Source organism: Dermochelys coriacea, chromosome 2 (genome assembly GCF_009764565.3).
Source record: "Dermochelys coriacea isolate rDerCor1 chromosome 2, rDerCor1.pri.v4, whole genome shotgun sequence".
Taxonomy (NCBI): Eukaryota; Metazoa; Chordata; order Testudines; family Dermochelyidae; genus Dermochelys; species Dermochelys coriacea.
Window position 1 is genome coordinate 134,588,572 of NC_050069.1, and position 15,917 is coordinate 134,604,488.

A 15,917-nucleotide genomic window follows, 5' to 3' on the forward strand; every position below is an offset into this window, starting at 1 on the left:
AGTAAAGTATGCAGTCATGTGATAAGAGGAGAGGTCTTCTCATGGATCCGTAACTGATTGAAACAGAGGAAATATATGGTAGGAATAAACTATCAAGTTTTTATAGTACAGAGAGGTAAATAATGGGGTCTCCCAAGGATCTGTACTGGGACCAGTGCTGTTCAACATATTCATAAATGATCTGAAAAGGGGGGTAAAAAGTGAGGTGTCAAAGATCGGAGATGATACAAAATTATTCAAGAGAGTTAAGTTCAAAGCAGACTATGAAGAATTACAAAGGGATCTCACAAAACGTTACGTGGCAACAAAATGGCAGATGAAATTCAGTGTTGATAAATGGAAAGTAATGCACATTGGAAAACAATATAAACTTATATGTACAAAATAATGGGGTCTAAATTAGCTGTTACCACTCAAGAAAGAGATCTTGGAGTCATCATGGATAGTTTTCTGAAAACATCTGCTCAATGTGTAACGACAGTCAAAGAAGTTAACAGAATGTTGGGAATCACTAAGAAAGGGATAGATAATAAGACAGAAAATATCATATTGGCACTATATAAGTCCAAGCCCACACCTTGAATGCAGTTCAGGTCACCCCATCCAAAAATATATTTTGGAATTAGAAAAGGTACAGAGAAGGGCAACAAAAATTATCAGGGTTATTGAACATTAAGAAGACTGGGTCTGTTCAGCTTGTAAAAGGGAAGCCTGAGAGGGGATGTGATGGATGTCTATAATATCATGTATTGTGTAGAGAAAGGCTATAGGGAAGTGTTATTTATCCCTTTACATAACACAAGAACCAGGGGTCACCCAATGAAATTAGTAGGCAGCAGGTTTAAAACAAATAAAAGGAAGTATTTCTTCACACAACACATAGTCAGGTTGTGGAGCTCATTGCCAGGGGATATTGTGAAGGCCAAAGCTATAAATGGGTTTAAAAAGGAATTAAATAAGTTCATGGAGGATAGGTCCATCAATGGCTATTAGCCAAGATGGTCAAGGACACAACCCCATGCTTTGGATGTCCATAATCATCTGATTGCCAGAAGTTGAGACTAGACAACAGGGAATGGACGGCTCAATAAATAGCTCTGTTTTGTTTATTCCCTCTGAAGCATCTGGCACTAACCACTGTTGGAAGATAGAATATGGGGCTATATGGAACATGGGTCTGCAACCTAGAATGACCATTCTTATGTTCTTATGGACTAACTTGAGTATTCATTATATGTCATAAGCTTCATGACATTTTTTGACTCAAAGTGGTGTGGGTTGGTGTACAAAGTGCTTCAAGCTTTTCTGAATTTCTACATTCTGCTAGAATATTAATTCAGACCAAAATTTTAAAAGTCTTTATTCACTCTTCTCTCATAGAAAACTATCACTGAATTCAGCAATCCAAATCCTGGTCCTAGTTATACCGGATAGCAAAGATGTCATGCAATAACTGAATCCAGAGTGTTATTAAGGGTATCCTGTGCATTTAAGAATGTTTTTTTTTGTCTAAGTCTTTAAGATGTTTCATGAGAGAGCAGTTGCACAAAGGAAGGGTAAAGGCCCTGACTCATCTTTCCACATTATGTGGTGTCCATGAGCAGCTTTCGATTATGGATTTCCCAGGTGAAAAATGCAAGGGGCACAAAGTTTGTTAAGTAGTTGAACTGGAGTGAGGAGCCCCTGAAAAGTAACAGAGGTGCAAGATTATTGCTCTGGAGACAGGGTAGCAGTGTCTGATATGAAGGTTCTGCAAGAAGAAAGTTGCCTGTTTTGCTGTTTGTTACCACTCCTCTTCAAGCAAACTTGGCTTGTATACACTTTGTGAAAGAACAAACTACACTAAAATGTGTGCTTCAGCATCACCAATTCCTTCTCCAAACAGGAAACTTACCTGCAAGTCTCTGGATTCTGCAAACACTCCACAAAGGGGCAGGGTAAAGCAGTGGGGCCCGTCTATAGCAACAGCATTTTACCAGACAAGGTTTTGCTCTTGCTGAGCCAACTTCCTCCCTGGGGTAATTCTGTCTGATGTTCTCTCACAGAATCCAGGGAAGCAATTTTCAGCAGGTTTAGTGGTTGTTTTGGGGGTTTTTTGTTTTTTTTTTTTAATTATTACTGTTATTTCAAGCCTTTTAAAACAAATGAAAAAAACCTCACAGGCTCTTCCCTCAAAGTCTGTGCAGGCTGAATAGTCCCTTCCCCAAGTTTTCCCCTCACACCAGTTAGTTTATCAACCCATTTTTTCCTGGTTCTTACCTCAGAGCCTTAGTAAGACAGTTTCTCTAGCAGCAGTCCATTGGGCTCAAAGCCACTGGCCCCTCCGCTTTCTGGAGGGTATTGCTGACCCCTCCCTCCATTTCTTACTGCCTTCTTCTATGAGGATCAGCTAATTAAGTTCCAGCTCTTTTCCCCAGCTGCAGTGGGTGGGGCTAATCAGCCAGGCAGCCAGTTGTGGGCCTCTGATCCCATAGGAATGGAATGTCTTATACCTTCACAGGCAACACTATAAGAAAAGGAGTACTTGTGGCACCTTAGAGACTAACAAATTTATTTGAGCATAAGCTTTCGTGAGCTACAGCTCACTTCATCCGATAATCGTGTAACTCACGAAAGCTTATGCTCAAATAAATTTGTTAGTCTCTAAGGTGCCACAAGTACTCCTTTTCTTTTTGCAAATACAGACTAACACGGCTGCTACTCTGAAACCAGGCAACACTATGTTTCTATCTAGTGAACTCTGCTCTATGTTGTGCTCTCACTCACGTTTTTTCTTTCCTTCCCCATCAGTGTATTTCTCTCACCTTTAGAGGAGCAATGCTGTTCTTTGAATGGGAGTCATCATCTTTCTTTTTCACCCCGAGCTCCCTCTGGTCATGTCTCACCTGACGTCTTCCATTTCTTTCTCCCCAAAATTGATGGGATTATCCCCAAATCCATTTTTGCTTCTTTATTCACTCATCCACAAGTACATTGTCACTTTCTTCCCAGTCCATTCCTCCTACAATCATTCCTTGTCCTCCTCTGTCCCTCAGTATGTCTGCCTCCTTGTGTTAGTTTTTGTCCCTTTCCAGTTCATATCCCGCTCAGTCCATATGTACGAACCTGCTGGGTGAAAAAGTAGGGATCAGTCTCCTCTTAGCCACAGATCAGCTCAGGCTCAGCTACTGGCAGAACCCACCTCCCATACTTCCCACCAGTGAGATGCATGCTCTTGGACTGTCCCAACTCTGCACCAAGAGGGAGGGATCAGGTAAACAGAAGGCAGCTTATGACTATATTTTCCCAACTAAAAAGGAATGTGCTGTCCTTTCATTCGTACTCTCCTAGGAAACTTCATGGTGTGCCTATTGGGGAGGGCCAACTTTGAGCTTCTCCTATACCTTAAAATCTTCTTTTACCAAGGTCTGGTTTTCCCACCACCTTACTTTGAATTATCTTCTGTGGGGAAGCCTACTAGTATTCCAAGTCCCTCTAGCAGTGACCAGACAGTTAGCTTGCTCCTTTCTTCCAGCTGTTCAGAAGTGGCCAGTTGGTGTCCTTCCTGTTCTGAATCTCCTCTTTTCCCACTATTCTTTCATTCTCAAATATTCCCAATACAGTTATCTTCTCTGGTGCAGGTGACAACTTCAATGCCTCATCCTTCCATTAATGTGATACAGAAAATATCCATAGTTGCACCTTCTACTGGCCTTTAGTATTCCGTAGTGAAGAGATGGTTCAGTTTACAGTGGGCTGCTATGAATCTATTTATATAATCTATTCTATTCAATATAGGTTCTTATACCATGCTCATGACTATAATATCTGAGTACCTTCCACTAATGCATTGAACAATATGACTAACATCTGACCCATGTTCTCTCATTCTCTCCTTATAGGGAGATGTGCATGCAATGGAGTGTCTTGTTTTGTTGGGAGGAATTTGTTTTGTTTTGATTTGGGATTTGGTAGCGTGGATTTTTCTATTTTTTCTTTAATATACATGTTGCCATTTATTTGTGTTAAAAAGGCAAAATCAAATAATTGTACCTTGTACTTGGAGCAGAAAGTGCTGAAGTTTGGATGGTCTTTAGCTCCTGGGGATGTTCCTTCCACAGTCTCCATTATTTGTGGTATGTCAATATTACATATAGCTAGAGATTTTACAATGACACAGTGGATTCTGTGGGAACAAAAGGAGGATGGTCAGACCTTCTCCTGCTCCATAACAGTAGAGTCTGAGGGGCTTTTTGGGGTGTAGATATATCAACTTCTTCGAGTGATTGCACACATATATTTCACCAGATACGTGTGTGCGCCTAGTATGCCAGAGCCAGTGCTCGTTGGGGTGGGACATGTCCTGCACATCCTTGTGGCCTCTCCTGAGCCTACATAAAGGCAGCACTGCCCTGACCCAGCTCAATTCATTTTCATCACCTGTGGCCTGAGTCAGAAATCAATGTATAGTTTACCTCATGTTATTATCTTCTACCGTTAGCCAGTTTAGCCTTCTACCTTATCTGTAAATAGTTAGCAGTTGGTAACTGTTGTTTAGCTTTTTATTTTATGTATTACTTGTTTTTTTTTAAATATTTTAGTGCTATGCACTGGTGGCATGAAATGTTCACTAGGCTTTGAGCACTTCCCATCATATAAGTGTCTATCCTGAATAGTCACCCTCATACATGCTGCCTTTTTGATCCTCAGTGAGGAGCACATTGAGAAGTGAGGAGCACATTTTTAGAAAAGAATGCAGCTTTCCCGAAACCCACACCTCAAACACCACCTATGGAGCAGGTGAGGCCTGCCTCAGCCCCTGGGGCCTTCACATGAGTGCCCTGCTGTTATGAACCAGCATGTACACAGTCTGGCATAGTAGTCAGAGCAGGAGTCAGGTCTAGTGGGTGGAACAGGCATCCAGGTTGGGGAATGAAGCCAAGGGTCAGCACCAGAATCAATTACCAGTTACTAGAACCAGGGGCCAAGCCAGAGTCAGAAGCAGTAATCAAAACTCAGGGTGAGAGTTGAGATCAGATGCCAAATACCAGAGCCAAGAGTCAAGTAGGAGTCAGGGTCAGAAGTTGGGGGCTGGGATCAGAGCAGGACTGGTCACTGAAGATTGGAGGGAAGGCATAAGGACAGAAGAGAGGCAAGGATCAAGCATAGAGTAGGAGCCCATTGGGAATAGGAGAGAAGGTGGGAGTGAAGTAGGAGGCAGGAGCAGAGCAGGAGTCAGGAACAGGGTTGAGTGGAGGAGGCAGGAACAAGCACAATCCAATGCATCCACAACAGAAAATCCCGGGTTGCTCTGACAAACTTCCTGTTCCTCCTCTTGGCTTAAATATCATAGTTGGGCTAATCGGTGGAGCCGAGTGATCCTCCAGTCAGAGCTCCCATGGGTGGTCCCTTGGCTGGCGCTGTAGCCCTAGTAGCTTCTCAGCTCACCCACTTTACTACCTATTGGGTGATCAGGATGTGGCAGCTGCTTGGGGACTTTCTGGCCTGCCTTCAAGCCCTGGGACATCACACCTTCCATTCACATGAAGTCTGCAAGTTGTCTGACAGTCCCCTGGACTTGCACTCTTCTCCACAGAGAAGAGGGGGCAATCTTCTTCAAGGCCTCCCCAAAAGTGGGCACATAAGCTTGTCTTCCTTGAAAGAGAGCTCAAAACATCATTGGGCTCTTCAGGTACCCATGTTAGAGCTTGGCCATGTATACATCTTCCTGGTACTACAGCAGCAGGATATGGGTACCATGTCATCAACTCTGGTACCATCCACAGGACAACCATTGAGTTCAGTACCATGCCATTGACTCTGGTACCATCGATAGGAAGGATGTTGAGTCTGGTACTGCAGTGAGACGATACCAGTACCATCCTCTCAACTCTGGTACAATCTTTAGGATAGCTAACTGAGTCCAATACCATGGAGGACTGATATCAGTAATGTGCTGTTGACTCAGTGCATTATCTACAAGATGGCTGTTGAGTCCAGAACCAGTGCATGCTGTTTCAGTGCTGACATCATACTGACAACCCCACAGGTCTCTGAGGCAGCAAAAGAATTTGCTTTGCCTCTCTGTTCCAGACCATCCTGTACTGCACAGGTCCATGCATTTGTGACATTCCTAGAGTACCAGCTCTGTCTCCTTAACTCTGGTGCAGAGACTGTTATTGGTACTGATATCAGTACCAGCTAAGAAGTATATTGTGGGTTAGGTGCCTTCTCTGGTACCCACTTTGACACCAGGACATGCTGTGTCAGTGGTGGGAAAGTCTTAGGTCTCATTTTCAGTCTTGGACTCTGCTTTGGCATCAACATCCTCAGTACCAGAATGATTTTTAGCTTGGCTATTGATCCCAGCTTATACCATTGCACTGACTATGAAGTCTTTCTCACAGCAATTCACGATGATGTACCATTAACATCTTGGGAGGTTTTTGTGGTATCATCTGCCATACCTGTCTCAGTACCTACATTGACCTCTTCACAATGGACTAGAGATCAATCCGTTCAACTAGTGGTCCCATCAATTTTTGATCCGCAATGCCTACTGAATATTTAGATGACCCCTTGCAGTCTGATCAGAGTCCTCCATAACTTTGTCAGCATAAGCCCTTGTGATCAATGAGTCTCTTCTAATACCAGCAAAGACCTTATGGAATATGACAGTATCCTTAGCCCCTATAGCTAAGTGCACAGACAAACGTTATCGTATTCCTGTGAAAGACTTTGAGGGGTTTTCTTCCCATTCTGCTCTGAATTTTTAGTAGTGATCCCTGCCAAAGAAAGATCATGTTTGGGGAGATTTAAGTCAACCCACAAGAAATAGGGCACAAGAGACTTGATTTATTTGGGAGAAAAAATTATTTCCCCTCCTTTCTCCAGATGCATATAGCAAATCAGCAAGCACTGTGAGTTACATGTGATAGCCACACTATCAGAGGCTCGTTCACCTGCGCATCTACCAACGTGATATATGCCATCATGTGCCAGCAATGCCCCTCTGCCATGTACATTGGTCAAACTGGACAGTCTCTACGTAAAAGAATAAATGGACACAAATCAGATGTCAAGAATTATAACATTCAAAAACCAGTTGGAGAACACTTCAATCTCTCTGGTCACTTGATTACAGACCTGAGGGTGGCTATCCTTCAACAAAAAAACTTCAAAAACAGACTCCAACGAGAGACTGCTGAATTGGAATTAATTTGCAAACTGGATACAATTAACTTAGGCTTGAATAGAGACTGGGAATGGATGAGTCATTACACAAAGTAAAACTATTTCCCCATGTTATTTCTCCCCCCCACCCCACCCCCCACTGTTCCTCAGATGTTCTTGTTAACTGCTAGAAATAGCCTACCTTGCTTGTCACCATGAAAGGTTTTCCTCCTTCCCCCTCCCCCCGCTGCTGGTGATGGCTCATCTTAAGTGATCACTCTCCTTACAGTGTGTATGATAAAACCCATTGTTTCATGTTCTCTGTGTGTGTATATAAATCTCCCCTCTGTATTTTTCACCAAATGCATCCGATGAAGTGAGCTGTAGCTCACGAAAGCTTATGCTCAAATAAATTTGTTAGTCTCTAAGGTGCCACAAGTACTCCTTTTCTACATGTGACTGTGTAAACTGGGATGCAATGTCCAGGTTTACTGAGAAACTACCAGGAGGAAGTGAAGTCTTTCCTGCCAGAAAGTTGCATAGTGGCCAAGATGGCATTCCAATCTGCATTTGCTGCATCTGATGCTTCTTTTATGGTGATAGCATCTGTACTAACAATGAGAAAAATTTTCTGATTACAGAACTTTGGGTATAGCAACGGACATGCAATAAACTATGTTTGATGGTTTGTGTTTGTTTTCAGACAGCACTAATGAGACTTTACATTCTTTTAATGACTGTTGAGCTACTCTTAATTCATTAGAGGTCTATATCCTAGCCACCAAGAGGCCAAAGGCCCACCACCCCCAGAAGGGGAAATGCTAAGTCTGCCGAGATGAAGGAGGTGCCTTGCCACGAGTGGTGTCTGCCTTTCATTTGCATTTTATTCTTCCCCCCAAAAAAATCACACTCACGTAAGGATGAAGAACATGTACGTACTTTGGCATGCACCTTTCATCCTGATAGGACTAAGCCTTTTAAGATGTTCCATTGGCTATTTGTTTCTTATGCTGACAAACTCAGAGGTCAAGCAGTTACCACACAATTTCTAGATGGATTGCTTCCTGTATCATCATGGTTCATGGGAGTAACAGATACCCGTCCTCCACGTACACTATTGGTTCATTTAGTTAGAGCTCTAACCACTTCAGTGGCTTTTCAAAAGGATGTCCTAATACTGGACATTTGTAGGGCTGCCACTTGGTTCTTGGTGCATACCTTCACTCATCATTACACCATCATGACTGCTTTGAGATCTGATGCAAATGTTGAGAAGGCCACATTGCAGTTACATATTGCAGACTCTGAGCTCCACCTCCTAATGGTCCTTCATGTGAATCACCTGAGTGGAATACACATGTGCAACCACTTGAAGAAAAAATGGTTATCTGTATTTTAACTGTTGTTCTTTTAGATGTTATTGCCCTCGTATATTCCACAACCTGCCCCCCTGTCTCCTCTGCATCGGATTCTTATTTTGCCATGTTCTTGTGTGAAGAAACTGAGGGAGGGATGGGGTGCCGCCACCCTGACATAGTCTCAGGTGTCACAAGGTTGTGCAAGGCTCATGTGTGATCTCCAGTGGGTACTGCTGCAGAAAACTCTCCAGCTCTGGTGTGCTGGGTATGCATGCACCTTAACGAAATACACATTTGCAGTGATATCTCGAAGAACAACATTTGCAATACAGGTAGGTAACCAGTTTTTTTAATAAAGCTGAATTGAAAATATCAACACACAAGAAAAGTTGAAGCAAGAAAATAGAAGTGTCCAGCCTGTATCTTACTTCTGAAAAGGCTCATTTGATCTGATTTCTACTACTGGGGGGGAGGGGAAGTTTGGGGTAGGAGTAGATGTTCTTATGCTATCCTGATCAGGTCTTCTATCCCTATGAGTGACACTTCTTATCATTAAGGAGTCCAGTGGCATCTTAAAGACTAACAGCTTATTTGGGCATAAGCTTTCATTGATAAAAAACCATTTCTTCAGATGCATGGAGTGAAAATACAGATGCAGGCATTATTATACTGACACATGAAGAGAAGGGAGTTACCTCACAAGTGGAGAACCAGTGTTGACAGGTCCAATTCGATCAGGGTGGATGTAGTCCACTCCCAATAATAGATAAGGAGGTGTCAATTCCGGGAGAGGCAAAGCTGCTTTGGTAATGAGCCAGCCACTCCCAGTCCATATTCAAGCCCAAATTAATGGTGTTACATTTGCAAATGAATTTTAGTTCTGCAGTTTCTCTTTCAAGTCTGTTTCTGAAGTTTTTTAGTTCAAGTATAGCTACTTTTAAATCTGTTATGGAATGTCCAGGAAGATTGAAGTGTTCTCCTACTGCCTTTTGTTTGTTACCATTCCTGATGTCCGATTTGTGTCCATTTATCCTTGTACATAGGGATTGTCCAGTTTGGCCAATGTACATAGCAGAGGGGCATTGCTGGCACATGATGGCATATATAACATTAGTAGACATGCAGGTGAATGAGGCACTGATGGTGTGGCTGATGTGGTTGGGTCCTCTGATGGTGTTGCTAGAGTAGATATGGGGACAGAGTAGGCAATCAGATTTGCTACAGGGATTGGTTCCTGTGGTGTGTAGTTGCTGGTGAATATTTGCTTCAGGTTGGGGGGGTTGTCTGTAAGCAAGGAGTGGCCTGCCTCCCAAGGTCTGTGAGAGTGACACATCACATGATCCATTGTCTACAGCCAAGCCCTAAGATACAACCGAATTTGCTCCAATCCCTCAGACAGAGACAAACACCTACGAGATCTTTATCAAGCATTCTTAAAACTACAGTACCCACCTGGGGAAGTGAGGAAACAGATTGACAGAGCGAGATGGGTACCTAGAAATCACCTACTATAGGACAGACCCAACAAGGAAAATAACAGAACACCACTGGCCATCACGTACAGCCCCCAGCTAAAACCCAGCAGATTATCAACGATCTACAAACTATCCTGGAAAACGATCCCTCACTCTCACAGACCTTGGGAATCAGGCCAGTCCTCGCTTACAGACAGCCACACAACATGAAGCAAATACTCACCAGCAACTACACACCACACCACAGAAACACTAACCCAAAAACCACAAAAGCTTATTCCCAAATAAATTTGTTAGTCTTTAAGGTGCCACTGGACTCCTTATTGTTTTTGTGGATACAGACTAACATGGCTACCCCCTGATACTTGATTTCTTATAATTATTTTAACTTCCTCCTGTTTCTCATGTTAACTCATTAAGAACTGTTGAATAGGGGGGAAGTGGAGTATAATTTGAAACACATTTTTGTATGCATTTGTGTGTGCATGCGAGAGAGTGGAGTCTCTTAAGGGGACCTGTCAACCAGAACCTTTGTCCCAAAGCCCATCTATAACTCGAAAAGACTGGCCGACTATCTCACCTTGTTAAAGTACACTAGAATGCCAGCATTCTGATATATTATCTCACCAGGAAGTTATTTGGTGATACAGGTTACCTCTACATTTGAGTTGAGAAGTGTGATTTTCATGGACCACTGCTAGCTTTGCGAGCTAGCTCCCTAAAAATAGTGCTACCTCGCTACACATGGGTATGTTTACATGAGCTAGGAATCACACCTCCCCGCTCAAATCTAGAAATAGCCTTAGAGAGAATTTTTTTGGACTAGAAAGCTGTCTCATCTAATCAATAAGATGGAAGAATTCTGAGCAGCAGTCAGCAAAGTTATAATGAGTCTGAGCCATCACACCAATAACCTTTTTGATAGAGGTATGTGATATTGGCTAATTAAGGCAAAGATATCACACACACACACACATTATAAAAAACACAGTTCTCCGTGGCAGTTACAAGCAATTTACATCTATGAAGTGCCTGAATATTGGACCCAGGTGTCTTTTACTGGTAGTTAGGTTCCAGTGGAGGACATAAAAATGAAGACCACAATTTTCAGCAAAGGGTCTATGTTTTTAACCAGTTAGGAAAGATTTTTTTTCTTCTGTTCAGTGATGCATATTGAATTTTTTTTTGAAAGAGATATTGCTACAGGAGCTGAGGTATTATAATGAAGAATGCTAATTATAAAAGGTTTTTCACATAAAATTTATACAATGAAATATAAAAAGCCAGTGTAAGATAATGAAAATGAGAGAATATGCATACAGATCAAGAAAACATGCATTTCCTTCCCATTTCATCATGTAAAACTGTTAATTGAAACAAGTCTGTTTATTGTACTTTTTATTTTGATTTTTTTGGAAATCAGAGACAGACCTAATCTCATAGAATAAACTCTGTTTTTTTTAAACCTAAACAACTTAAGCCTTTATTGTTCATTATTTTGTTATTGTTTATGTGATTGATCCTGCACCTTTAAAGTCAATTGAAAAACTCCCATTGACTTCAATGAAACAGCATCAAGGCTGACTTTATTATATTTATATAATTTGCAGCTGTGTAATATCTTGCATGGAATCTGGAGCCCAGTTTAACAAAATGGTTTAAACAGTTTTTTTCCTTCTCTTATCACTTCAGTATTTTATTTCCATACCCTGAAATCTTTGAGGGACACAGGAAAACAAAAGTACTATATTTAATTTTAGATTTTGTTCAACACTGGAGTGACACTTACAGGTTAATTGTGAAGCCAATTGATCATTTCTTGGCATACAGTGTGACACCATCTATTAAACTCTGAAAATTTTCTCCCACTTCAGTTCCTGAGTAACTTGTAATTTTCTTGATATGACAAAATAGCGATTTAGTATTCATGCTATGCCTGTCTATTCATTTTTCATTTTTTTAAATGTTAATGAGACTCAGCTAATAGGATCTTTATAAAGTATCTTTACTGAAAGTTCTATTGTAGTAGCTGGAGCTGCCAACAAACCATGATTTTAAGAATTTTTGTTTAGACTAAGGCTTTAGAGTGTGTATTAAAACTGTCAAATGACTGAATCCATTTTTGTTTGTATTACAGACAACCCTGGCCTGCTAAGCCATGTTCCAGTTGATATTCGAATCCTGGATGTCAACGACAACCCTCCAGAGCTTGCCAGAGAATATGATGTAGTTGTCTGTGAGAATGCAAAGCCCGGTCAGGTAACCCGTTGGTCTCACGGTTCTCTTTCCTCTAATGTATGGCAAAAGAACAGATTTATTTCTGGTAATGTCGCGTGAAAATTATTTTGATTCAATGAATACTTGAGCATCATATTTTATAGGCAAAAAATATGAATGCCATTTATATTTTGTATACTTTGTATTTGATCAGACTTTTAAATGTGATAGATGGAGGGAAATGTGTTTTGGGGATTTTTTTAAAATATTTTTTGTGATGTTAATGTTAAAAATCGGATGTCTATGTTCAGTCAAGATAGTCAAAATCATAATCGCATCTGTTAAATGAATATATATTGGAAACCCATGATCTTGTTTATAGATGTCATCATCATCATCCATCACCATCAGCATCAACAATGCTACAAAACAAATTCAATGTATCTCCACCCCAGTTGACGCTCGGTGCAAGATTCCTTCATGGTGCTCTGTACAATGGTAGATACAACAAAGCTGCCATAGTGCTTCTTTGAACATTTTGTTGTCCTAAAGAGCAGTTTGTGTGAGGATTACAAACAGGCTGAACCCTACATTTGTTTCCCTGTGAAATGGCATCAGATGTTCATAATGCAAAGGAGGCTGGCATTTTTTTCTTTTAAAACTGAGGCTGAATAACGGAGTACTGCTCTACTGCTACTTCCATTGCTGGTAGGCTCCATCTGTGCCCTGGGCTTTACCATATTTCCACATTTTTCACTCTCTTTCAGTATTCTGCACTGTTCGCGACCACTTCCTTCTGGATCTGCACTAGTTTGCTTGACAGCCTTAAAATGGATGTTAGGATGTAATTGCTTTTCACATTTTCTGTTCATTTGGGGATGCATTTTATCTCAATCTGTGCTAATTTATGCTTAGTGGAGAAATCTGATTTTATGTGTTTAATAAAGTATTGCTCTTACCACAGATTACAATACAATCTGAGACAGATATTGAGCAGCTATTAGAGATAAAGTGTTATCTGTAACAAAATGAAAAACACTCAAAATACAAGGGTACTCACATTTTTATTAATGGGTCCATTTTTTGAGCAATAATGGCTTTCACATCAAAAACATGAAAACTCATGTGTGCATTGAGGAAGGGGAAAGATATTCATATCTACAATGTAAGAAATATCCACACCAAATCTTTAAACCACGATTTGAGGACTTCAGTAGCTCAGACATAGGTTAGAGGTTTGTTACAGGAATGGATGGGTGAGATTCTGTGTCCTGCGTTGTGCAGGAGATCAGACTAGATGATCATAATGGTCCCTTCTGACCTATGATTCAAATAAAGTACAACTTCAGGGACTGAAGAATTGAACAAAACTAAATGGTGACAAAAATTTGTGAAATTCTCCTAAATAATGTGACTTTCTTTTCCGACTTCTAGATATTATCTAATGCAATGCTTTTATTTTTAAATGATGTAAATTAAAAACAAGATATATTTTTAATGAGTTATAACAGGACAAGGAAAACTCTGAAATGTTTATGAGTTTTCTTTGTTTGCTATGTTTTTAAGTCAGCAAATTAGTCCCATTGACAAAGATTTAAACTCTAAAAAGGAACTTCTGTATATGGGCATTTATGAGCAAGCTATTTATTAAATGATCAGATATGTCTGACCACACTGACATCTGTTGCTGATGTGTACTGGGATTATATTTCTCTCTGGAGCTATTGTTCCCTGATGTGAATGATGCCATGACCCCTGCTACACTACAATCTAACATCCAGAAGTAGTACCTCTGGGAAGGACTTTATAACACAGTAGTTTAATATGAAAGTGTGCTTGTTATTAATGTTTTATTTTTAAACTAGGAAAACTATATTGCACACTTTTTATTGTTATTTATTTGTATTGTGGAATTGCACCAAGGCTCCAGTGAGAATCGAGTTACTGTACTGTGCAAGAAACATATAAGAAGTTATGGACCCTTCCTCAAAGAGCTTACCATGAAATTGAAGACAAGATACAACAACCGAGTTTGACAAATATTAAGAAAGAGGGGAGGAAAAATGAGGGTACCATTATAAGTTAACCATTACTTATGATAAAAGATGTGATGGTTCAGATAGATATGATGGTTCAGAATAATTTAAAAGACATTTTATTGCTTTTATTTATTCTGACTTGGCCACAATTGGTGAAAATGACCAATAGGATGTCCCATTAAGGAACTTATTGCATCAAGCAACCTCAATTCTTAAATCCTTAGACTCCACATGTATTTGGTTTAAGGTATTCCCAGCTTGACATAAAATCCCAATTCTGTATCTTTTCCCTAGATTAATACATTTACAGTTAGCTGCATTAAAACTCCTGTTGCTTGTGCCCAGTTTACCAAGCGACCCCAATTGCTCTGAATCAGTGACCTGTTTTCTTCATTATTTACACTCCCCCATTTTTGTGTCATCTGCCCACTTTATCAGTGATGATTTTATATTTTATTCCAGGTCACTGATAAAAATGTTAAATGTAGAACCAAGATCTGATCCCTGAGGGACCTCACTGGAAACACACCTGCTTGATGACAATTCCACCTTTCAGTTACATTTTGAGGCTATTAGTTAGCCAGTTTTTAATCCTTTTAATGTGTGGCATGTTAATTTTATGTCATTCTAATTTTTTTAATGAAAGTGTTATTCGGTACCAACTCAAACACCTTCTAGAAGTCTAAGTATATTCATCAACACTATTACCTTTATCAACCAAGCATGTAATCTCATTAAAAAAAATAAATTTGTTTGACAGGATCTGTTTTCCATAAATCCTTGTTGATTTGCATTAATTATATTAGACTCCTATAATTTTTTATCATTTGAGCCCCATATCAGCTGCTACATTATCTTGCCTGGGACTGTCGTCATGCTGACAGACCTATAGTTACCTGGATCACCTCCTTTACACTTTTTATAAATTGGAACATTAGCTTTCTTCCATTCTTCAGGAACTTCCCCAGTCCCTCAAGACTTCAACATTAATAGTGCAGTTAGCCCTTCAGATGCTAACTCTTAGATGCAATTTATCTGGATCTGCTAATTTCAAAATGTCTAACTTAAGTAGCTTCTGTTTAACATCCTCCTAAAATACTAGTGGAATGGAAAGAGTGTTATCATCACCATCTGATGAAACTATATAATCTGTTTATTCCCCAGATATGGAACCACAATATTTATTGAATACTTCTGCCTTCTCTGCATTATTATTGATGATAATTCTATGATTTCCATCTAGTAACAGACCAATACCATTGTTAAGGTTCTTTTTGATCCTAGTATACTTAAACTCCTTTTTATTTTCCTTAAATCTGTTGGACATAGATTTCCCCTGGTGTCTCTTTCCTTCCCTTATCAATTTTCTGCACTTCCTTACTTCTGATTTATTGTCATTATTATCAACTTCCATTTATATATATATAAGAGCTGCCTTCAATTTTGGGGCATCTTGTAAAGTGTTCTTAAAAGACTGTCAATTATCATTCATAGTCTTCTGATTAAATACTTCCTCCCAGGTGATTTGGTTCATAATTGTTTATAGCTTTGTGAAACTAGCCCAATTAAAGCACCAAGTATATAGATTACAGGTCTGGACTTTATTATGCTTGCACATTATAAATGTGATCAAATCATGATCACTTATTCTTGTTACCATTAATTTTTAGTTCTGT

At 40.0% G+C, this 15,917-nt stretch overlaps 1 protein-coding gene across 8 annotated transcripts in view; it reads left to right on the forward strand.

Moving 5' to 3' along the window:
- The window catches only part of CDH18 (cadherin 18), a 908,539-nt gene that overhangs the window by 852,904 nt on the left and 39,718 nt on the right, over nucleotides 1-15,917 (forward strand). For all 8 annotated transcript variants that reach the window (XM_043508441.1, XM_038391555.2, XM_038391556.2 and 5 more), the window contains one exon: nucleotides 12,123-12,244. In XM_043508441.1, the coding sequence (XP_043364376.1) occupies nucleotides 12,123-12,244 (122 nt within the window). The remainder of the gene's footprint in view (nucleotides 1-12,122; nucleotides 12,245-15,917) is intronic.